Below are 23448 nucleotides of genomic sequence, written 5' to 3'. Positions count from 1 at the left end.
GTGCTCCAGGATAAGCGCAAACACCGCGCGATTACCCCCTTGGAGTTGCATCGCAGCGCGACCCTAACTCAGCCAGGATTCCGGCCAGCCTCTTTCCGCCTTGTGGGGCCGCCTCTAACTTGTGGGGCCGCCCCTTCCTCTCTAGCTCTTCCCTGTTCTTCGAGCCTCCTCGGCATTTGCTTCCCCCTCCAACCTCCTCCCCTCGGATGCGGCCGCCCACAAGCGCCGCGCGGCCCAATCGGCGTCCCGTAGGGATCCCCAGGGGTCGGCGGAAAGCGGATTCCCGCAGAACTCCCGCCGGAGGCTCCCTGTTGCGATGGGCCGAGGGAGGGTGTTGGGTCTGGTCGCGAGCGACGTCCGCTTCCCCACGTCCCTGGCCCGCCATGGCTCAGACGCGATGGTAAGCGCTGCGCCCGAGCGCGCCCTCTGCCAAGGCGCCGCGCCGCAGCCGGATCTCCGGCGGCTCCAGCCGGGCAGATCTCCTCGGGCGCCCACGCTAGATCTCGCCGATTGGGCTCGCCTGCCTCTCTTGCTTTCCTCCCTCGGGCGTTTTCCCAAGCTCAGCGGAGCTGCGGAAGTTGCACCTCCTAGTTTTCAATGAGTTAGGATGCTAGTCGATCACTTTAGACGTGTTCCTGCTTTCTGCTCTTGGATTTGTCGTGATTTAGACACCACGCTGCTTGTCCCTTTACGCAGCTAGGTTTGGCTGGGCAAATAGCTTCATGACAGGTATTATCAGCCCCGTACAAGCTTGTGTGAGGCTCCGCGTGGGAATCTTGCTGGAATAAAGTTATAAACTCAAACCAAAAAGCATCCAGTGTCATGGGCGTAACCAGGATTTGGGGGGAGGGCAGGACTTTTGTTGGGTGGGCAGAACCGAAGTGATTGGTCAGTTAAGTATTTCTATTGTTTTACCTGACCTGGGGGGGGGGGGCAGCTGCCCCCTGCCCCCCTTGTCCAGTGCTGTGGTTACCAGCTTATCCCTCTGAGGTTGGGGCAAGTGTACCTGACTGCCCCCACCTCTTCACCTAAAATTCTATAACGCCCTTCATCTGAGGATCACATGATGGTTTACAATATAAAAACCCCAAAATGCATACCATAGTAACAAACACAAACAATAACCGCCATACCCACAGGGGAGAAACTACATCATGTTCTATATGGAACTACACTGTTCCCTTTTATTGTTAGTAAATTTATAGGGAAATTTCTTAATGAAGAAAAAGTTGCTGCTTCCTGTTTGAAGGCTTTCACTGCCCTTTCCTACAACGCTGGTGGTAAAGAGATAAACTACACCTCTTGATTTAAAACAAAACAACAACAACCCTTATTCAGAAAAAATGTACTTGGTGAAGATGTCTATGTAAGAAGCCAGATGTAGATGCAAGTGTGTGTGTGTGTTGCTGGCATCAATATTGGTTGTTTTTGCTCTTCCATTTAGCACCCCGACCCAGATTATTCTGCAGTTTATGTTGTAATAGAAACAGATGCTCCTGACGGGCTCAAAGGTTATGGCTTAACATTTACGCTGGGCAAAGGGACAGAAGTGGGTAAGTTATCATGTTGCCTCCGATTTAAATTAATCGTCTGTTGTGAGAATGACAATTCCTCACTGGAAAGGGCCTCCAAGAGGAAATCTAAGTTCAGGAGCTTTCTTGATCTTTGTACTAATAAGTCATGTATTGGAACTGCTCCGCTGCAAAGCCATAGAGCACTGAAGCCTTTTGGCCAAGGGTTAGAGAATTTTCATTACTTCTGTTAGTGTTAATACTACTTCAGTATTGAGGGTACCTACAAAACTCTTGCCATTTCCTGCTGCCTTAGGCATGGCATTTAATGGCAAGCTATCCTTGCAGCTCTCAACTGCAGGTTACCAAAGTGTTGCTTTAAGCAGCCTCCATTTTTTCAGCAATCATGATGATATTTTAAAAGCTTCTTTCCCTGAACATCAGCTCATACATGCTAATGCAAGCACTCAGCAGGGTTGGTAGCACTGATGTGAAGTTGTTGCATTCCTTTTGACTAAACCATAGAGTTAAGAAGCTTTTAAACATAAATCCCATATTATGAAGGGCTGTCATTAGTGGACTCTATCACCACCTGCTGGCTACTTCCAGAGGAGCAGCCATATTTGTTGATGCAAAAAATGAAGCTTGTGGTATCTTAAAAACCAACCAGGTGTCAGGGCTGGGGAACCTGTAGGCTTTTTTGAAGAATTTCAGTCACCAGGTGAAAATAACAGCCCCTATGGGTGTAAGAGCCTTCTGGTTCTGCAGATAAAATTTATCTGATAAATAAATATTTTCAAATTGTGTTTTCGTGTGGTCTTAACTTTAAATCAGTAAATATAGACCTTGATGCCTTTCTGCTGCATCTGGAACCTAATATTTATTGTAAAACAGGGATAGGAAACTGTGGCCCTTCATAGGTTATTTGACTCCAGTTCCCATCAGCTCTAGCCAGCAAGTTACCTCACCTCACACGTGTCTGTTTCAGAATAACTGGATGCAAACTGCCCATCTCTTCCCACATTTAATGTTCTCTCACGTTTCGATCTTGCCACATGCACTTTACAGACCTGTAGCACATTCCTGGAAAAACTCCACTTAAATTTCTTGCCATTTTCTAATCATACACACACAATGGGCACTTCTGTGGATAATGTGTACTCTCCTGCTCCCCAAAATTTATTGTGATCTAGTTATCTGTGTAGATTTGCATGCCATTTAGCAACAGAGTTCAACCTGGATAAATTTTGCTTCTTTTAAAACACATGAAAAGTTTCCTATGCTCATCATCAGTGGTGTGCTTTACATTTTAAGGAATAACTGGAAAGCACTCTCAAGCAGCAGGTGAAATTCTATCATTTACCAGGGTGTGTATGTATAAATGGTGGTGTAAAATGTTGCAAACATGATCAGATTTAAAGCAAAGGTTTTAACACACAACAGTTGCAATATCAGCTACTATTATCTTCTAGAAACATTTTGGCTACTTCCTCCCCCCCCCCCCCCGCATATCTTCTGCCAATGCAAACTGCTGAGCAATTTTCCCATCAGTTTGGGTTTCTGCTTAGTATAGTAACGTCTTAGCCACCTGCGGTTCCTTCCAATCCCAGTGCAACAACAACAACAGAATCATAATCCTTTAAAGCCTTTCCACTCCACTGCAGTATCTTGCTGCAGCTATTAACACTAGTAAATGAGTTGCAAGGCTTGATGTTGATCAAACAGCTGTGATAACCCTAATCGGATTATATGATTTACAGTTCTCTTTTGATATCCTTTACTGCTTCTGTTCACCTCAGCTGAAGTAAGAGGAGTTTGGCTTATGCATCATGCAGATACTTTCTGTATACACACCGAAACCCTACCTTATCCCACTTCTGCTAGGAAGGAATTGATGGCATGCAATCCCTTTGGAGTTCTCTTATTTTCTTGCCAAAATTAGGAACTGCTTTACAAAATCTGATTAGTTCAATCTACCTTCATCTGTCATTCCTCTTTTGTTGGTGATTCTTCCTCCTTCCATTTCTGTGCCAATAATACTCTTGCTGCAGTTGTCGCATGTAAAAACAGTTTTTTATCTTGTCTTTTAATGTCAGTGCCTACAATACCAAGTAAAAATACTTCTGGTTTTTTTTTTTGGTTTTTTTGGTAAATGTATATTTCACCATCTTTTTCGTCTCGTTATAAATCATTTCCCAGAAGCCTTTCACTTTCTTACATTCCCACCACAGATGATGAAAAGTGCCTTCCTTTTCCTTACATTTCCAACATTTATTACTTATTTTATACATTTTAGCTAATTTCACTGGTGTAATATACCATCTATACATCATTTTGATTACATTTTCTTTCAAAGCATTGCATGCAGTAAATTTTCTTCCTTCTTTTCGTAATTTCTCCCAGTCTTTTAGCTGTATATTATAACCAAAATCTTTGGCCCAATGTATCATAACCAACTTAACCTCTTCATCTTTCAAATGCCATTCCAACAGCAATTTATACATTTTTTACAATGTTTTAAATTTGTTATTTGTTCTCTTGAAACACTAGCAGTCCTTTCATAATGACCAGGTTGCCTGCCTCCCTATGAAGCCAATTGTGTATAAGAATTTTCAGAAAAGCCCTGTCAATATCTGGGTAGTGTTTTCAAGGAACATGGAAGGTTTTGTCTGTGACTGCACCCAAACTGGAATTCCCTTCCTTGTCAGAGCTGATGGCACTTTCTATCTGTTTAGACAAGCCTTTGGCCTCATTATTTGCCACTCCCATTTACTTGATTTATAACCTGCCTTCCAAGAAGTTCCTAGCTGAGCTAAGTGGCTTTAGGATTAATCCTCCTCCTGTATTTGTCATACTGTAATTTTACCGTATTTTTCGCTCTATAACACGCACCTGACCATAACACGCACGTAGTTTTTAGAGGAGGAAAACAAGAAAAAAATATTCTAAACAAAACAGTGGATGTATGATTTTTGTGGTTCATGCTGTGGCCACAGACATGTGATCTGACGGTGAGTTTGGGGTAGCCCAATGCAAAAATCCTGAGGATCCATGTGGGTCCATGCTTTGTAACCACGTTTTTGCCCCATTGCGGCCCCATGAAACAGTGGGTGCGTGTGTGTTTTTTGTGCAGGCTGTAGCCATGGACATGCTATGTGATCTGATGGTGAATTTGGGGTGACCCAGTGCAAAAATCCTGAGGATCCATGTGGATCCGTGCTTTGTAACCACGTTTTAAGTGGGGAGGGAAGGAAAAGCACTCAAGGGACAAGGAGCACACGTGGGGGGGTGTGGAGAAGGGTGCTGCTAATAATGCAGGAGAGGCTCCTCTCCGGCTTTGCTCCTTTAGAACAAGCAGGCTCTGCATCTCTCCCTCCTCCCCAGCAAGGAAACCACGATAGTAACCACTCTGAGACAAATCAAGAAAAAGTGCGACCAACACTCTCCCCCAACAAGCACAGTGAGGTCAACACACACACACACAGAGAGAGAGAGAGAGAGAGAGAGAGAGAGAGAGAGAGAACTGGCCCTAAAGTTGCAGGGCGCTGGAAGTCGCAGGGGCGCTGGGGGAGTGAATGGGAAGCAAGAGAAGGAGAACGATCCCTCACACACACACACACACACAGACACACAGAGTGTCAATTCTAAAGTCGCAGGGGCGCTGGGGGAGTGAATGGGAAGCAAGAGGAAAAGGAGCCCTCACACACAGAGAGACACACAGCGTGGATTCTAAAATCGCAGGAAGAGTGAATGGGAAGCAAATCACACACAGAGAGACACACAGAGTGTGGATTCTAACGTGGGGAGAGTGAAGGGGAAGCAAGAGGAGAAGCAGCCCTCACGCACACACAGACACACAGAGTGTGGATTCTAACGTCGGGAGACACGCTGCCGTCAGCTGTTTTGCGGGCTTCCCAGCGAGGGAGGAGAAGAGGACAGGCTGCTGGAAAGCCTAGAGGGGCAAGCAGGCTGCCCTCAGATGTTTTGCTGGCTTCCCAGCGAGGGAGGAGAGGAGAACAGGCTGCTGGAAAGCCATAGAGGGGCAAGCAGGCAGACACGCTGCCCTCAGCTGTTTTGCTGGCTTCCCAGCGAGGGAGGAGAGGAGAACAGGCTGCTGGAAAGCCTAGAGGGGCAAGCAGGCAGACACGCTGCCCTCAGCTGTTTTGCTGGCTTCCCAGCGAGGGAGGAGAGGAGAACAGGCTGCTGGAAAGCCTAGAGGGGCAAGCAGGCAGACACGCTGCGCTCCTCTGCCTGCATTCGCTCCATAACACGCACACACATTTCCCTTTGTCTTTTAGGGGAAAGAAACTGCGTGTTATGGTCCGAAAAATACGGTACATAGTTATGTTGTCCACCTCATGCTAAGTGCAGGAAGGTAGAAGTAAAATGCCAAGGACAATTTGTGATTTAACCAGTCATCCCTAGCCAAACTGGTATTTCATCGCTCTAGGATTTCATTCAAGAGTTGTTTTAGGTTTGAAGGACTGAACACACCATATTTTCACAGCTCACTAAAATCCTGGATTCATTTGCAATTTAAAAGCCTTCAAGATTTTGGTGTGTTTTGCAGTTGTCTGTGCAGTCAATGCACTCTCTGTCCATGTGGTCAATAAAGACTTGGATGAAATAATTGGTGATTTTCGAGGTTTCTACCGGCAGCTCACCAGTGATGGACAACTCCGATGGGTAAGATACTTTTCAGCATTTTGGAATAAGGCCAACGCATTAATGCAAAAGTGTCCGCGTAAGAAAAAATAACTGGAAATCTGTTTACCGTATTGGCCCAAATATAAGCCACACCCGCAAATAAGTCGCACCTTTAAAATACAAAGGGGGGGGGGAATGTAATACCCGAATATAAGCCGCTCCCTTAAAATTGGGTTACAGGCTGAAAATTGCTGCGGTTGGTAGAAACCCGCGAAAGGTACCGTACAACTGCTAAAATCGCAAATTGCTGTTCAGTTGCTACAATTCTGCAGGCACACACACCCGTAAATGGCAAATGAACAGTCTCAAGCTGACAAATCGGCAATTATTATTTTTTTGTTCCATTTTACCGTATGTCTGTTTCAGCAGCGATACTGTAAAAGCCAATTTTTGTAATCCGCACTTTTAACTTTTCATGTTCGGAATTTGAAAAAAAAGTGCTGCTTATATTTGGGCCAATGCAGTAGGTATTGATCCTGCCATCAGACATGCATTACCAAGTAAAGCAGAGCTGACTTGGTGCAACCTAAGACTTAGGTTCAACATTGCTTGTATTCTTGTATTTGTGACAATGTCAAATGCTCTCACTCAGTCTCGTTTATTAACTTACACATTTTCAACAAATATTCACTAAATGCCACTATTGTACAAACCCCAAACAATGCAGGGACATTGCTAAGTGAGTTGCACCCGTCATGTTATGGTTTTGTACAAGCCAATGTATATGTTTGTGGTGGGTGTGCTGGAAAATACTAGCTGTACTTTAATACGCCTTGGAATAGAATTGACCTCAATTTATCTAAATCTCAAAGGGCTGATTTGCATGACATGGAAAGCCAAACTCTGACTTACCAAGAATGTGTGGGATCCTGGAGAGGAGTGCTCAACCACTTCATTCCTCCCCAGTCCTTTTTGCTTCTGTGATGGGCAGAGCTAAGCTCAGTGCAAGTGGGTAAGTTTTATGCTCGCTTGGGGAGGCAAGGTTTGTTCTTGGTTACAGCTTACAGTTAGTGAGGAGAGAACTTAACCAGGAGTCCCTGTTCAGAGGGCGTTCTAAACCATATCTTTGCATGGTGGTTTAATTGACCAGGGAGAAGCAAAGTGGTTGTGAAACATCTTTTGGGAGCCTCCATGGTTCGCAGTCTTTCTCCAAGGTAGTTTGGCTTAACGTGTCATGCAACTCCCCTTCACTGTTTTCTTCCATACATATATGTATTCACAGAAGTCTGGGAACCAAGAATTATAGGCTTACAGAACTGCAAGGAGACATGTAGCTGCTTATTCCATAAAAGGGTATCCTTGCTCAACCTTTTCTTGATATCTTTCAAGCAAGGAGGCTGCCTTAGCTAGATTATTCTAAATGCTTTAGATACCTTGTAGGCCTTTGGGGAGAGTCTTGTCATGCTTATCTCTTCATTGCCACCATAATATATTGACAACATCTTTTTGTCAACAGATTGGTCCTGAGAAAGGAGCTGTGCATTTAGCCACGGCTGCTATTCTGAATGCGGTCTGGGACTTGTGGGCCAAACAGGAAGGGAAGGTAATAGATTGGACACAAGTGGACAAGACTATCACAGTTTAGTCCACCTCCCAACTATTCTGTTTTTCCATGAATGGAAGGGTAGGAATCTTCCTAATTTCAGGTGGCTGATCTATTTATATCACTGATATTCTGTGATTCAGATTTGTCTGCGAGAGAGACACGTGTGGTGGGTGGCTGTTGCCCACCAGTGGTCATGACTGGAGCCAGTAGTAGGAATAGCCAGAACTAGTGCAAACCATACCTTCAAATGGACATAGCAGGGCTCATAGCGAGCTGTTTGAAGCAGTGCTATTAGCACCAATCAGTTGGCGGGTAAAAACGCATCTTCAAAGGGGCTCACTGACAGCAGCGATAAGTTCCAAGGCATGGTTGCATCTCTACCTCCTTCAAGGCAGCTGAGACGCTCAGTTATCTCTCTCCTAGAATCATAGAATTGTAAAGCTGAAAGGGACCCTGAGAATCATCTGTTCAGGGGTCAGCAACCTTTTTCAGCCGTTGGCCGGTCCACCGTCCCTCAAACCATGTGGGGGGGCGGACTATATGGGGGGGGGGGAATGAATGAATTCCTGTGCCCACAAATAACCCAGATATGCATTTTAAATAAAAGCACACTTTCTACTCATGTAAAAACACCAGGCAGGCCCCACAAATAACCCAGAGATGCATTTTAAATAAAAGGACACATTCTACTCACGTAAAAACATGCTGATTCCTGGACCGTCCGTGGGCCGGATTGAAAAAGTGATGGGGCCGCATCTGGCCCACTGGCCTTAGGTTACCTACCCCTGATCTAGTTCAACTCCCTGCAATGCAGGAATATGCAGCTGTCCCATACAGGGATTGAACCTGCAACCTTGGCATTATCAGCACCATGCTCTAACCAACGGAGCTGCCCAGGCCTGCCAGTTCTCAGTAGCCATGAGAGGCAAAGGTTGAGCAAACAGGTGGCAGGTTGTAGCACTCCATACCTTGCCAGCATTCATAGGCTTCATCAGCTCAAAGTATCCAAATGGAAATGCCTAGTCAGTTCCCATAATGCATCCTGTTATTGACTGCTACCACAGTGACATCTGTGATCGAGTGTATCCTATCCTCAAAGTACTGTGCAAATAATTCACAGTGGGTGTTAAGTTTTAGTTAAGTCATCTGTATTTACTAAAGCTGAGGAATAAGGAGTGGTGCAAGATTTCCTGCTTTGGCTGAGTGAAGATTTGAATCCAGGTTTCTCTAAGTTCAGTTCTCTAGTCATATAAATCAAGTGCAAATATTGGTGGGGGAAATCTACCTACCACATGCATTCCACAGAATGAGATTTTTCAGTAGCTGGAAATCTGACAATATGCCCATCTTTTCTTAAATATTGCCTATCTATAGCCTTTTGGGATATATGGAGGAGTGTGTTATTTCTTTAAGTAAAGCATTTCAGATGCTTCCAAAATCGATTTTGTAGAAACAGAATGATTTCCAAGTAATTGAAATGATCCTGCTATGGCCAAATACATGCAGGGTGTAAGAAAAATCCAGAGGTGCTCCTTAAAATACTGGGGAACTAGCCACAGAGTCAGGGGAAAGCCCCTCGTCACTTTGGCCAGCCTATCAGAGGAAAGCAAGCAGCCTCTAACCTGTGCATTCAGCATCCTGGGCCCCTGCAGAGAGCAGAAATGACAACACCCAATTACAAAATGCAGGTGTTGTACTTAATGGAACCTGAGCACCAGTTCATAACAATTCCTGGCTCGCATGTCAAAGAATATAAGCAGCTGTCTTTCTGTAACCTGTTAATTTACCCTAACAACTGCTATAAGTGTTCAAACACAGGGATGAAGAAAATCTGTCCCTCTTCAGATTTTGTTGGAATACATCTCCTATCATCTCAGGCTGTCAGTCATGGCTGCAACTGATGGGACTTGGAGTCTAACAACAGGCCTCCCCTCCCTCAGGCCTGACATAGCAACTTTAAACATTTCAATCTCTTTCTCATTTTTTTTAAAGCCACTCTGGAAACTGCTTGTTGACATGGTAAGAAAAAAACTGTATTATTAATTGTTTATTCATGTCCTTGCTGTGCTAAAGTAATGGTATAAAGTTATGGTTACAAATTACAACCTATCACTAGTTAAATAGTTTGTGGCAAAAATCCACAAAGTCTTCTGAGTCCTGTGGACTACACAGTTTACTTGCCATCTCTGTGCTTCCTGCATTGCTGTGCAAACAATTGTCCATGAACAAATGCTATACCAGATGTTAGTTGGCATTTATAGTGCTCATTAAAAAAAAAAGTGCAGTAAGAAAGAAATGCCATGATTGTCAATATTACAATAGAAATCCATACTTATGTTGTTTTTAAGTTGGTTGGTGTGTAATTTGATATCACTAAACATTTGAGGCTTAAGTAATCAAAGAAAAGTAAGCAAATAGCTATTTAAATTTGTGTACTATTTTGGTCCTCAAAAAGTAATCTAGTGTATCTTCTTTATTTGTTTTCCTGGAGCACCATCTATATACAGAGCACTTTATAACGAACAAGTTTGGCAGGTCCCTATTCCAAGAGGCTAATATATATACATGATCCACATCTAAAATTCTACAGCCTGCATGTTTTGGGATTTGTTGCATCAGGTTACTTGTTTGAATGTCAATTTTGCAGCTTGTTATGCTGCTTGTTTGCATTTGCCTCTATGCACAGGGCTTTCTCAATGAATGTTTGCTGTGTCGAGGTCCTGTGTCTATACAAACCGAGATTCTAAAGATCAGTGGTTTTCAATTCATGTGCCACATCAGATTACACCCCTGGCTGAGCAAAGTTCCACTTTACCAATGCTGCCCTTGCATTGTTTTGTTGGTTTAAGCAGAGGATTTGTTCTATATTTTTATTGTTTGTGTTTATATGGTTTTTGTCCTGGCCTTCAGCTAGCACAATAAACTTATTGAACTTCAACCAATGCCACCCAGTGGGAGAGTACAGAAGAGCATCGGTGTGCTTTGTATGTGTGCAACAATATCGGCATTGAAATTCGCAGTTGGTTTCAATCTTGGTCCTTTTGTTATTTTGCTTCCACCATTGTAAGGTGCCAGGATATCTCCAGAGTAGGACGTTGCGGCTCAGATCTTGCTCTGGTCACAGCCAGCAAAGGTGGGCATGCATTAACAGACCTCTGAACACACAAACCTGTTTCTGTGCATGGAAAATGTCTCTTGGGCTGGGTTAATCATACATGGTGTTTCACTTCTCAAATAATACAACAATTTGATTCCTTTTTCCTTACCAGGATCCCAAACAGTTGTTATCTTGCATAGATTTCAGATATATTACAGATGCCCTGACAGAAGAAGAAGCTCTCAGTAAGTTATTTTTATAGGCCGCAAAACCTACATTCACTTACTAGGCTAGCCCTACTGATTTCTTTCTATTAACCAAGTCCAGAAATTTAATATTCAGTAATTAGTAATTAGTAAGTATAGTGCTTTTTCTCAGTACAGTGGTACCTTAGTTCTCAAACTTACCGTAATCCGTTCTGGAAGTCCGTTCCAAAACCAAGGTGCGCTTTCCCATAGAAAGTAATGCAAAATGGATTAATCCGTTCCAGACTTTTAAAAACAACCCCTAAAACAGCAATTTAACATGAATTTTACTATCTCACGGGACCATTGATCCATAAAATGAAAGCAATAAACAATGTACTGCAGTCACACAATCAATCAGTAGCTGAACTTGGTTCCACACAGTCACAGAAACAAAACAAAAAAGGCGCAAAAACAAAAACGCAAAATAAATAGCAAAAACAGCGTGGCACTCAAAACGGAGCACGTTTGGCTTCCGAAAAATGTTCGCAAATGTAACACTTACTTCCGGGTTTGCAGTGTTTGGGTTCCAAGTTGTTTGGGTACCAAGGCGTTTGAGAACCAAGGTACCACTGTACTTAATGTGCTTTACCTCCATTAGCTCAGTGAACTTTTAAACTGTTCTTAGAGCAGCCCACTACAACCATCTCTTCCCTGTTTAGGGAAGTTTTAAATGTTTGAAGTTCTATTCTGTTTTTAGTCCTCTGTTGGGAGCTGCCCAGAGTGGCTGGGGAAACCCAGCCAGATGGGAGGGGTATAATAATAATAATAATAATAATAATAATAATAATAATAATAATAAAAAATTATTATTACAAATGGGGAGGCAGGGCACTGAGGTTGAAAATGAATGGCTTACCTATGACACCCTGCTACCAGTGAATCTGTGGCTAAGCAGAGGTTTAAACTCTGAACTGTACTTCATGGCTCATGCTTTAGGCTTCAGTGTAACAACAGCTCAGAGTCTAGAGCCTGTAATTATTTGTACAGCAAGTGCAGTGCCATGTAATTTTGCTTTATAAAAATAGCCCTCTTTATAAATAAAGATAGGAATGACATTCCATTTTGGTTTTAACATTGTGCTTTCTCTTTCCATTTCACTAGCAATCCTTCAAAGTGGCCTAGTGGGGAAAAAACAAAGAGGTAAGCAGAACAACTCTTCCTTCTGCTGTTAGTTGGTGATTAGTTTGCATCCCAAAAGGTTATTCTGAAACTTGATATGGGAAACAGCCACTAATGTCTCACATGCATAGCGACATAGCCTTCTTTTTCTTTCTTCTTAAAACAGGGAGTCTGTGGCCCTCCAAATGTTGTTGGACTCCCACCTTTCCTGACTGTTGGGCATGCTGGCTGGCGATGAGGAGAGTTGCGAATCCAACAACAAATGGTGGTTCCTCACCCCTTCTTTAAAGGCAGCGTTTGGAAACTCTAGCTACTTTCAGGCAAAGCAGTGGGAAATGACCCTGTGGGAATCCAGGCTTTTCATTCATCCTAGAGGTCTTTTTAAACATTTTTACTTTGGTGTCCAGTTGTTGTAGGGAATCCAGATGTGTTTTCCCAGGGTAGTGATTCTGTTGCAAGGAAATTTCATTTAAATTGCTGGTGGTGACGTTCTGCCTCTTTGTAGAAGAACAAATGTTGGAATGCGGCTACCCAGCTTATACCACATCGTGTGCTTGGCTAGGCTATCCAGACCAACAACTGAAACAGGTTTGGTTCTTCCGCACTCTTTCCATTTAGACTTCTGCTTTGAGTTCAGATGCACAAAAGATGAACAAACATAATTGCTTTAGGCAGTACAGAGGAAGAGTCAGAAGCAAATTCCATTTTCAAATGCAGCTGTCAGATATTGTCATTTTTTTGGCATGCACATGGGTCACTGTTGCTCTTAGACTGGTTCACACTAGGGATGGAGGAGAAATTTGATCCAGTTTGCATTAAAATACGAACTTTACTAATGCAGAGTTTCCAAAATAATATGCAAATGGAAACACAGCTACCGTTCAGACCTTTTAAAACCAAGTAATGTGTGCAAAAATGCATATACTGGGATAATGTGTCCATACAAGTGCATGTATTAATGAAAATAACATTCAAAAAATGCATTATTTTAGGGGAAAGTGCTTTACAAAAATATGTCTCTAGGCATGATTGCATACAAAAAGGTGTAAATTAGGAAACGTGCACTAAATGCTGTTGGATTTTCACAAGGATTTTTTATTATTATTGCAAAGTGCTGAAATGTGGAGAACTGAATTTAGGACTAAAAACGAGAAACTGAGAGGGAACGAAATTGCAGAGATGGGCAAATCTGTCTAATTTTCCCTGGCTGTTGTATGTGGGTGGGATATGGAAACAAGTCTTAAAGGGTTTGTTTTCTCCTGCTGTGCATAGAACAATTTATATGAATCATGGTCCATGTGTGGAAACGCCGGTTTAAGTAGATATTGCTCCCATGATCCATTTGCCCCTCTTTTGTGACCAGACAGATCTCCCAGAATAGACTCTCCCTTCAATACTGCATGCCGTGTGGATAGACACACTTGTATTGTACACATACAGGGATTGTGTGAAATGACAATTTCTTCTCACTCCCTGTTTTTTCAGTCTTTGCAAACCTGGGGCCCTCCAGTTACAGATAGGTAGCCGTGTTGGTCTGCCATAGTCAAAATAAAAAAATTCCTTCCAGTAGCACCTTAAAGACCAACTAAGTTAGTTCTTGGTATGAGCTTTCGTGTGCATTTCGTGTGTATCTGAAGAAGTGTGCATGCACACGAAAGCTCATACCAAGAACTAACTTAGTTGGTCTTTAAGGTGCTACTGGAAGGAATTTTTTTATTTTGACTGGTGCCCTCCAGATGTTTTTGAACTACACAACTCCCATCAGCCCCAGCCAGCATAACTGTGTTGACCGAGGCTGATGGGACTTGCATTCCAAAATATTTGGAGGGTACTAGTTTTGCAGAGGCTGCTCTAGACGGGTGAACCTAAAAAGCAATAAATCTTAAATCACGCTAAGCGACTGAACTCACCATTAACCTGTGAAATACGCTGCTATGAAAGGCGAGACAATAAAACCAACAGATTCTGTCAGTTCGGCTAAGAGTCCTTTTGTACAAATGGTTGTTCACGTGTGCTATATGTGTGTGTGTGTGACAGATGTAACTTTCTTGGCAGCTTTGTACTGAAGCGCTGAAGGATGGTTGGACCAGGTATAGTTAATTTATATTGAATACTTCACTTCTAGTTTTATAAGATATACATAACAGGCAAGTTCTGGTTTGTCAGGAAAATGACAAAAGAAAATGAATTTTCTTACTTTTGTTGTTGGAAGTTATTGACTTGATTCCAAAGTGGGCTAGACAATTGCTGCTTTATGTACATACAGACAATGTCAGGAGCTTGTCCTACACTCAAGTAGGACCCTAGCAGAGACACATGCCCGACTGGCATGTTCTCTCCCTCCTGGTCGTTCGTTCGGGAGCTTCAAAAGCTTTCTTCAGCCCGAACATCACAGCGACTGATGCCAACAGACATCGGCTCGCTTAGGGATCCGCAGCTTGTGCAGCTTGCATAACAGACCTCAGCAACTCAGCATTTTGGCTAATCTACTTTATTTACATATAAACACACATGGAGGACTGCAACATGGCTCCCTCTCTCTCTAGCATCAGACAGCAAAGAGAAAGAACAAAGGACAATAGTCCCACTTCACGGAACACAGTAACACAAACATACTGTGTCCGTCACTTTCCACTTTGTGGAGTCAAAACATACACCGTCATGTGAAAGACAACAATCCCATGACTGCAATCACAGAGCAGGAATTCTAACAGGCACTACATCCAAAAGTTGCAGCCATGGTTGGTAGTTCACCTGACCACCTGCTGCCTGCATTTCTTCTGTTTCATGGGAGGTAGGGAGTAGGGGCAAGGCAGGGGCAAGGCCTGCATGGTGCAAATGTACCAGCAGTGTGTGCATTTGCACTGGACAGACCTTAACTGCCACATCCCGCATACCCACCCTCCTGGTGAGAAGCAGCAACACAGGTGATGGGCGATCAGGTGAGGACCACCAACCACTACAGCAAAGTTGTTGCCGTCAGCTTTGACAGCTCAGCTCAATTGCTGGGCTGAAGGAAGAAATCAATGAATGACTGTCCTCCTACACCTCAAACAGGTGAGCAGCACAGCTAGTCCCTTTGTTCTGCATTGCTGGGGTATCTGAGCATGTGCATACATGTGTAGTGGAGGCAAGTTGTATCTCCTGTGCACACGCAAACTTAGGGTGTGAAGAAACCAACCTAGAATGTCAATCTAGGATTTACGTTTCACCCTAAGTGAATCAGGGCATTGGACTCAGTCCTACATCAAGTTACTCATGCTCACATCTCATCGAGTCCACCGGTTGGCATGGATTTACATGAGATGTTTTTACACACATTTGAAAGAACAACAGTTGTTCTCATTCATATTGCTTCTGAAGTTCAGAGTTGGAGAGTAGAGTATAAACTTTTCCAGTTTGGAACTCCTGGGCTAATTCTGAGCCCAAACCAAGTCTTTCACAAGTTCAGTCTCAGTTCACAATTAGTTCATCTCTTAACAACAGTGTTCCTCAGTGCCACAGATACCCCTTTCCCATTCTTTCAAATATATATAGATATACCTGGAAGAGGTGCCTATAAGAAAGGCTGTTCCTTCAGAAGTCTTAAGTGGCAGCAACATTGTGGGCACCAAAACTCCTGGGAAATATAGTTTCTCACACTTTGCTGATCATTTCTAAGAACACGGGATCCTTGCATTCAGAACACCGTTACTACAGCAGTTAAGTAATCAAGGCTCCTGGAGCAGGCCTTAAAAAGTAACATTTCATGATAAATTTTGGGAGAAAGTAGAAAGGGGCATCAGGAGTGCTTTTAGAGAGTCTAGGAGTAGGAGGCCTTAATCCCTTGAGTTCCTGTGGGTGTGTTTTACAAGGATATTGTGGGAGAGAAGTCTTCTAGGCCTGCAACAAGTTATAGAGCACATGATGGGCCAGGTTTAAAACAAATTAATTCTGCCCCAATCTAAACTGAGTCTATATTAGCTCCTTCTAGGCAAGCAAAGACTTGAGTTTAGCCTTGAAAAGCTTGCCCTTCTCCAGTTCTCATTTTTATGCTGTTACATAAAAGATAAAAGAAATGAGTGATCATAGAAGAAGAAAAAAGCTGTTACAAACTTTTAGCCATCTTCATTTTATTACAAATGTGTCCCTAGGTTCAAAGTAAAAGTTGGAGCGGATCTCCAGGATGACATTCGGAGATGCAGACTTGTTAGAGAAATGATTGGTCCTGAAAATATACTGGTATATATCACATATCTAGGGCTATGTTTTGTTGTAATATCATGCTGCCTGTCACTGTCGATCATGTGGGTGGTTGGAATCCATCCCTATGTTGGGGTGGAAAGAAACCAGCCATTGATTTTGGCCAGGCTTCCTCTACCTCGGCCCTCCAGATGTTTTAAGACTACAATTCCCATCATCCCTGACCACTGGTCCTGCTAGCTAGGGATCATGGGAGTTGTAGGCCAAAAAACATCTGGAGGGCCGAGGTTGAGGAAGCCTGCTTTGCGCATACCGACAAATCTGAGTCTCTTTATTTTTTGGACTCAGCTTTGATGAACTTAACGTTAAAAATATACATTTTAGTTATGTGGCGCTCAAAAGTTTCTTCCGGCACTATCTTTAGTACAGTGGTACCTCGGGTTACAGACACTTCAGGGTGTGCGTTTTTAGGTTTCGCACCGCGCCTAACCTGGAAGTACTGGAACGGGTTACTTCTGGGTTTTGGTGCTCGTGCATGTGCAGAAGCACCAAATTGTGACCCATGCGTGCGCAGACGTGGCACTGCCGGTTGCGAATGTGCCTCCCGCATGGATCACGTTCGCAACCCAAGGTTCCACTGTATTGTATTTTCTTATTCATTGTAATAAGGTTAACACATTGTGTGCATTTACTTGGAAGCAAGTCCGACTGAAGCATGTACAGGACTGCAGTCTTAGCCCAAGCATAACTGCTAGGATTTTTCACTACATTTGAGTCCTGTGTTGGTCATAGTTAATTAGGACTTTGTTTCTTTAGAATAAACGTGTAGTTTGGAGAATTGGGTACATTATTTCTTCCTACTTCAATAGAAAATGCTAGCCAGCAGATACTAGATGATTCAAATTGTTTAACACCTTAGCAGTATGAACCTAGCATGTGTCATAAGAAAAGCTTGACTTAAATTCTCATTACTTTCCATCTGTCTAAAATCAACATCACCATTGTTACAACACTGAGTTCAATGACATAGTTGAGTGAATGCAGTCTTTAACTATTCTCAGATGCTGGACGCTAACCAAAGATGGGAAGTGAAAGAAGCCATAGAATGGGTCTCAAAACTAGCTGAATTCAAACCACTGTGGATTGAGGAACCAACTTCCCCCGACGATATTCTTGGGCACGCAACCATTGCCAAGGTCAGAGTTGTTGTTTTCCATTTTGGTGAGATGACAACCTAATGTAGATCTAGGATTTATGTTTTGTCCCAACTGAATCAGGGCATTGGACTCTCTACATAACAGAGAACTTTGATGATTTATTGACTTGTGGTTTTCTTTAGAACACTCAGAGTTCAGGCTCAAACAGTTGTCAAAAGTCATTAACATCTACTTGCTACAATATCCTGTCACACATGCAGCATATATTCCATTAAACTTTAAATGAGTAACATATTTGTGAAGGCTAATAAAAGACTGAAAAATATATACATCCGTGTGCAAGCCAACCAGCAGTGCTCCTAAAATGCATGTGATTCAAGCACTCTTTAATATGTTTGGCCTGAAGTTCAAATTATATGAGAAATATAATACTAGCCAAGGATGTGTGATCAAAACTTATTAGAGCACCAGTGGTCTCGCATGTACACCATAGCCAAAATCCAACACCAAGTTAGTAATGCTTAAGCACCATTGATTTCAGTGGGATTTGTGTGCATAACTGTGCTCAGTTACAGTCCAAGGATATTCCATATGGTCGCACACACCCGCTTATGTAATTCTTCACACCTAATTGATTAAGCAAAGAAAGTATCAACTATGCTAATAATTCTATCATTTCCTTTAGCTTTCTTCTAATTGTATGAAATGATTGCTGAACCATTACATTTTGTTTTCCCCCTGTGAATATCTGGATTTGGAAAAACTCAGAAACCTATGGCATGTCACAAGCTGTTCTTGTTTTTAGGCTTTAGCGCCATTGGGGATTGGTGTTGCAACAGGAGAACAAGTAAGTTTCCTTATAAATGTCTTATTTTATATTAGTTGTCTTGGAAGCCATTCCATCGAACTTTCCTGAAATGTGTGATTGGGTAAAATCTTCCCATCGCATTTCCTTGAACTGAAATATTTGTTTATGAGAAAGTGCCAAATAAAGTGTGCCTATCAGCTAGGGATCCTAAGTTAATTTACAGAGCAATCCAATAGATGTCTAATCAGAAGTAAGCCCCCTGGAATTCAATAGGACTTTCTCCCAGGGAAGAACATACTGCAACCTTAAGGAAATTCACGGAAGGAAAGTTTCCTATCCCCTTCATTCTCCTACAAAAAGTATCTCTGGAGGGCTAGGATGGTGGTGGTGCCAGAACTATGTGGAATGGATCTGTGGGGAGGAAACTCTATTTAAAAAATATTATGCTAACTTATTTTAGGAGCCATGACAATTGTGATAAAATGTTACAGTCAAAGCTTTGCTTGGAAACTATTTTCTTGTACTACTTAAAATTTAAACAACTTATGGAAGTATATTTACTGAATTGTCATTTAAGGGGGGAAAATGGAACAAATCAAAATTGTCAAGAAACCAGTTTTTAGCAAACCCAAAGTGCTAGGTATTTTATATTTAAATATGCATGCATGCTTCTTTGGGGCAGTCACCTGAGATATGTTAATTACAACTGTATTTGTTTGTTTTGTGAGTGTGCATTGTTAAAATTAACACCCTGTTCCATTCCTCGTATAATTTAAAGCCTTCACATGGAACAGGGCAGGCAGGATCTTTTCAGTTTTGTCTCTTAGGCTGTTTTTTTAGGATGCAGTAGTTCAATATGCATTGCTTTGAAAGGCAACAACAGCATAGGCTCTATAATAAAATGCTGTAGTTTCTATGGATTTTAAGCTAACCTTCAAATATTTTGATCTTATTTGGGCTAAGCAATTCCCCCCCCCCCCCATCATTTGCAGTGCCATAACAGAGTGATATTTAAGCAGCTCCTGCAGGCTCAGGCCTTGAGTTACGTCCAGGTGGATAGTTGCAGGTTGGGCAGTGTCAATGAAAACTTGTCTGTGCTGCTGATGGCCAAGAAATTTCAAGGTAAGGCTCTTGAAAATTCTGCTGTAGAAGTACTAGGTGTGTTTTCTGGTCATTTCTGCTGCTGGCATAGCATTTGATTTTGTGTATGTTAGCATGATTTTTATGTGATTCTTTATAGCAGAAGTAGGTAGCATTAGTGAAGTTTGGCTTTTTCTAGGAATCATCTATGATAAATGTATTTATCGTAGGCCAAAGGAATGAATTAAGCACCACAAAGCATATTTTAGGCTAGAGAGATGACAAGTTGTGTTGTCTTGTCAGCAGTGCTAATGCAGCTTGTATCCTTTGTTTTCAGTCCCTGTGTGTCCTCATGCTGGAGGGGTTGGGCTCTGTGAGCTGGTACAGCACTTGATAATATTTGACTACATTTCAATATCTGGTAGCCTTGAGAACAGGTTAGTAGTAGTATTTATCTGATTCTTCCCTATTGGAACAGTCTCTAAGAGTCTTGGCTTTTGACTCTTGGACCCGATGCTTAGGTTCTGGTGTTTGATCAATCATACATATGATCTTTTTTTTTATAAAGAAATTCAGGACAAAGCTTTACCCTTCTTTGCCACAACCGTAGCCCTGGTTTTCATTTTTATCCCTACCTTTAACCCTTGTTGTTAATCCCAGCTGTAGTCAGAAGTCTTTCTAAAACTTTGTTTACTTAGCAAACCTGAGCAACCATCATACTCCCATGTATTTCTCAACAGTTACGGGATCGATTACCGTATTTCCCCCCCTTTAGGACGCACTCTTCCCCTCCAAAAATGAAGGGGAAATGTGTGTGCGTCCTATGGGGTGAATGCAGGCTTCAGGAAGCTATCCGCAAGCCTGGGGAGCCCTCGGGAGTTCCCGCATGGCTCCCTAGGCTTGCGGATAGCAGCCTGCTGCCCAAAACCCGGGGTGCGCTGAAGCAGTCCTGTGCCTGGGGGGAAATAATTTTTTTTCTTTATTCCCCCCCCCAAAAAAAAACTAGGTGCGCCCTATGGGGCAAAAAATACGGTACCTGTAGTGTTTCATTTCCCCACCCCAATGTTCTATTTAAAAAATATTACAATATTACAATTAACTTAATATGCTGTCGGGGCTATCAATATACTATTACTGGAATGAACAGTGAAATCACCACTCAGCTAATTGGTGGGGTGTACATTCTATCTTCAGCAACTTCTCAAAGTAACAGCCTTTTACCAATATCATATATTCTCTTTCTGTGTGGATATACTACTTGAAGTGTTTTGTAATATTTGTTTTGTATTTTCCCCTATACATTTCTGTATGTAACTAAAATGTACAGCACAGTAATGATGGAGCTCAGAAGTAATCCCCCCCCCCCCCGCTATTCATTTCTGCTCCAAGCTGGCTTTATTTTTATGCAGCAGTTAACATTCTCACAGTGAAAAGCTACAACACTCAATTTCTTATTTATAATATTTTTTGAGGGGGGGAAACTTACTGGGTTACAATGATCTCATTCCATCATTAGGAGCTCAGTATTTCACTTTACATATTTCCTGGTAGCCCAACAGATTTAAGTTAACATTATACTCAAATAGCTTTTGTGTCAGAATGTAATACTTTTTGTTAAACTGGAGTCATTTTGAAATAACTTTATTTTTTTGGTAGGACTTTAAAGGGGTCTAGTGAACCAATGTTTTCCTTTCAGGATGTGTGAATATGTTGACCATCTACATGAACACTTCAAGTACCCTGTAGTAATCAAGAATGCATCCTATATGCCACCACAGGTATTTGTACCCCCAGAATATTTTCAGTGCTCCCAGAATGCAAGTCTTTCTTCAAACCTTTAATGGAAGCAAGAGGGAAATCCACATGTATCCTATCCACAGCATGTGCAAGTTGTAATTGTTTTAAAACAGCCCACAGGCTAGATTTGGTTGCCATGTCATGGTAATATCAGGTGATTGACAGGGTAGATGACCCCATACACCTGCAGGGAGTGGGCAAGTTTAGGTTCTGCTAACAGGATCCTGTTCCCCACCCATAAAGGATACTCAGGACAGCTTCTGAAGTTTGGATTAGGGCTCTTGCTGAAGCAGCATTCAAGAAGATTTTGCCACAAAATATATGGCTGCTTTGTATTTACAATTTTAGTATTGAAATTAAGGGTCCTTGAGTAAGCTTCCAGATGATGTTAGCATTGATTTTTGTTCACTATAACCTAGTGAACACTATGAGCAATTAATGCAAAACTTGCAGTGTAAGCGTGTCTATTCTACTATGATATAGCTCCATTACAGCTTTAGTCATGCTTCCTGTTTCCTAAGTGCTGCAAGAACTGCCATATAAAAACAGTTTAGCCAAAGGTACAAGATTGTTTAATCAGCCTAAGACCTGGTGAAGAGGAATGTTTTAAATAGAAAAAACAATCTATGACCTTTTAAATCTGTCTGTTGTTGTACTACATTATTTGTGTTTTTATCCTATAAACTGTCCTGTGATCTTTATATGAAAGGGGAATAATAATAATAATAATAATAATAATAATAATAATAATAATAATAATTTGTTCTTTCAGGTAGCTGGATATTCCACTGAAATGAAAGAAGATTCTGTAAGGAAATACCAGTTTCCACAAGGAGAAGTCTGGCAGAAACTCCTCTGTGAGCATAAAATACAGCTAAAATAAGCTTAAACATTGAAAATTTTCAGGGTGAGGTTTAAACTCCCCAGAGTTACAGTAGTGCCCCGCAAGACGAATGCCTCGCAAGACAAAAAACTCGCTAGACGAAAGGTTTTTTTGTCCGCGATTTGCCTCGCAAGACGAATTCCCCTATGGGCTTGCTTCGCAAAACGAAAACGTCTCGCGACATTGTTTCCTTTGTGTAAAAACCGTTAAAACCAAGGGTGCTTAGCTTGAGCAGCTGCAGTTGCGACTTGGCTTCGAGGAGCAACTGTTAGCACGTGGTTTGGTAGCCTTTTATCAGACTTTGCTCACTTTTGAAGATTTTCCAAAACTTTTCCAGAACTTTTCCAGAACTTCTCTTTCATCCATTTGGTAAGTTAAACTTTTAAAACTTTTTGGGGGGGTTTTGGATTTTGGGTTGGGGTGTTTGGGATTCAAGGACTTGGTGTTGGGAAGGGGTTTGCGATAATCTGGGGGCTTGTGGGCCTTTTTGGGGAATTTTTATGATTTTCTGTGACCATTGTGCCAGGTTGCTTATTTTTGAAAATTTTTCTGAGTTTGAATTTCTGAGTGCTGGCTGGCTAGGGGAACAGTGGGGGAGGTTTCTGCAGAAATCTGGGGGCTTGTGGGTTTTTTTTGGGATTTTTTATGATTTTCTGTGACCATTGGGCATGGCTGTTTTTTTTTGAAAATTTTTCTGAGTTTGAATTTCTGAGTGCTGGCTGGCTAGGGGAACAGTGGGGGAGGTTTCTGCAGAAATCTGGGGGCTTGTGGGTTTTTTTTGGGATTTTTTATGATTTTCTGTGACCATTGGGCATGGCTGTTTTTTTTTGAAAATTTTTCTGAGTTTGAATTTCTGAGTGCTGGCTGGCTAGGGGAACAGTGGGGGAGGTTTCTGCAGAAATCTGGGGGCTTGTGGGGGTTTTTTGGGAATTTTTATGATTTTCTGTGACCATTGGGCATGGCTGTTTTTTTTCAAATTTTTTTTTCTGAGTTTGAATTTCTGAGTGCTGGCTGGCTGGGGGAACAGTGGGGGAGGTTTCTGCAGAAATCTGGGACCATGTGGGGGTTTTTTGGGAATTTTTATGATTTTCTGTGACCATTGGGCATGGCTGTTTTTTTTTGAAAATTTTTCTGAGTTTGAATTTCTGAGTGCTGGCTGGCTAGGGGAACAGTGGGGGAGGTTTCTGCAGAAATCTGGGGGCTTGTGGGTTTTTTTTGGGATTTTTTATGATTTTCTGTGACCATTGGGCATGGCTGTTTTTTTTTGAAAATTTTTCTGAGTTTGAATTTCTGAGTGCTGGCTGGCTAGGGGA

The 23448-nt window shown here is 42.2% G+C and overlaps 1 protein-coding gene across 2 annotated transcripts; it reads left to right on the top strand.

Annotated features, from left to right (window-relative positions):
* The first annotated feature begins 160 nt into the window (after positions 1–160).
* On the top strand, positions 161–22182 carry ENOSF1 (enolase superfamily member 1). Of its 2 annotated transcripts, none has more exons than XR_014529481.1 (16): positions 161–400; positions 1445–1553; positions 6082–6197; positions 7675–7761; positions 9757–9783; positions 11034–11106; positions 12211–12249; positions 12734–12816; positions 14284–14318; positions 16362–16449; positions 17472–17606; positions 18373–18414; positions 19368–19497; positions 19793–19892; positions 21112–21233; positions 22025–22111. XR_014529481.1 is itself a non-coding variant. In XM_083518764.1 (16 exons), the coding sequence occupies exons 1-16, from the start codon at positions 317–319 to the stop codon at positions 22133–22135; spliced, it is 1341 nt and encodes a 446-aa protein (XP_083374890.1). In that variant the 5' UTR covers positions 161–316; the 3' UTR covers positions 22136–22182. The 2 variants fall into 2 exon arrangements, 1 of the variants encoding a protein (XP_083374890.1); XM_083518764.1 differs by having other exon boundaries at positions 21152–21233; positions 22025–22182.
* Positions 22183–23448: the final 1266 nt, after the last annotated feature.

Source organism: Podarcis liolepis, assembly GCF_965112155.1.
Source record: "Podarcis liolepis genome assembly, chromosome: 8".
NCBI lineage: Eukaryota > Metazoa > Chordata > Lepidosauria > Squamata > Lacertidae > Podarcis > Podarcis liolepis.
The sequence above is the reverse complement of the archived record's forward strand: the minus strand, read 5'-3'. Positions and strand labels throughout refer to the sequence as shown.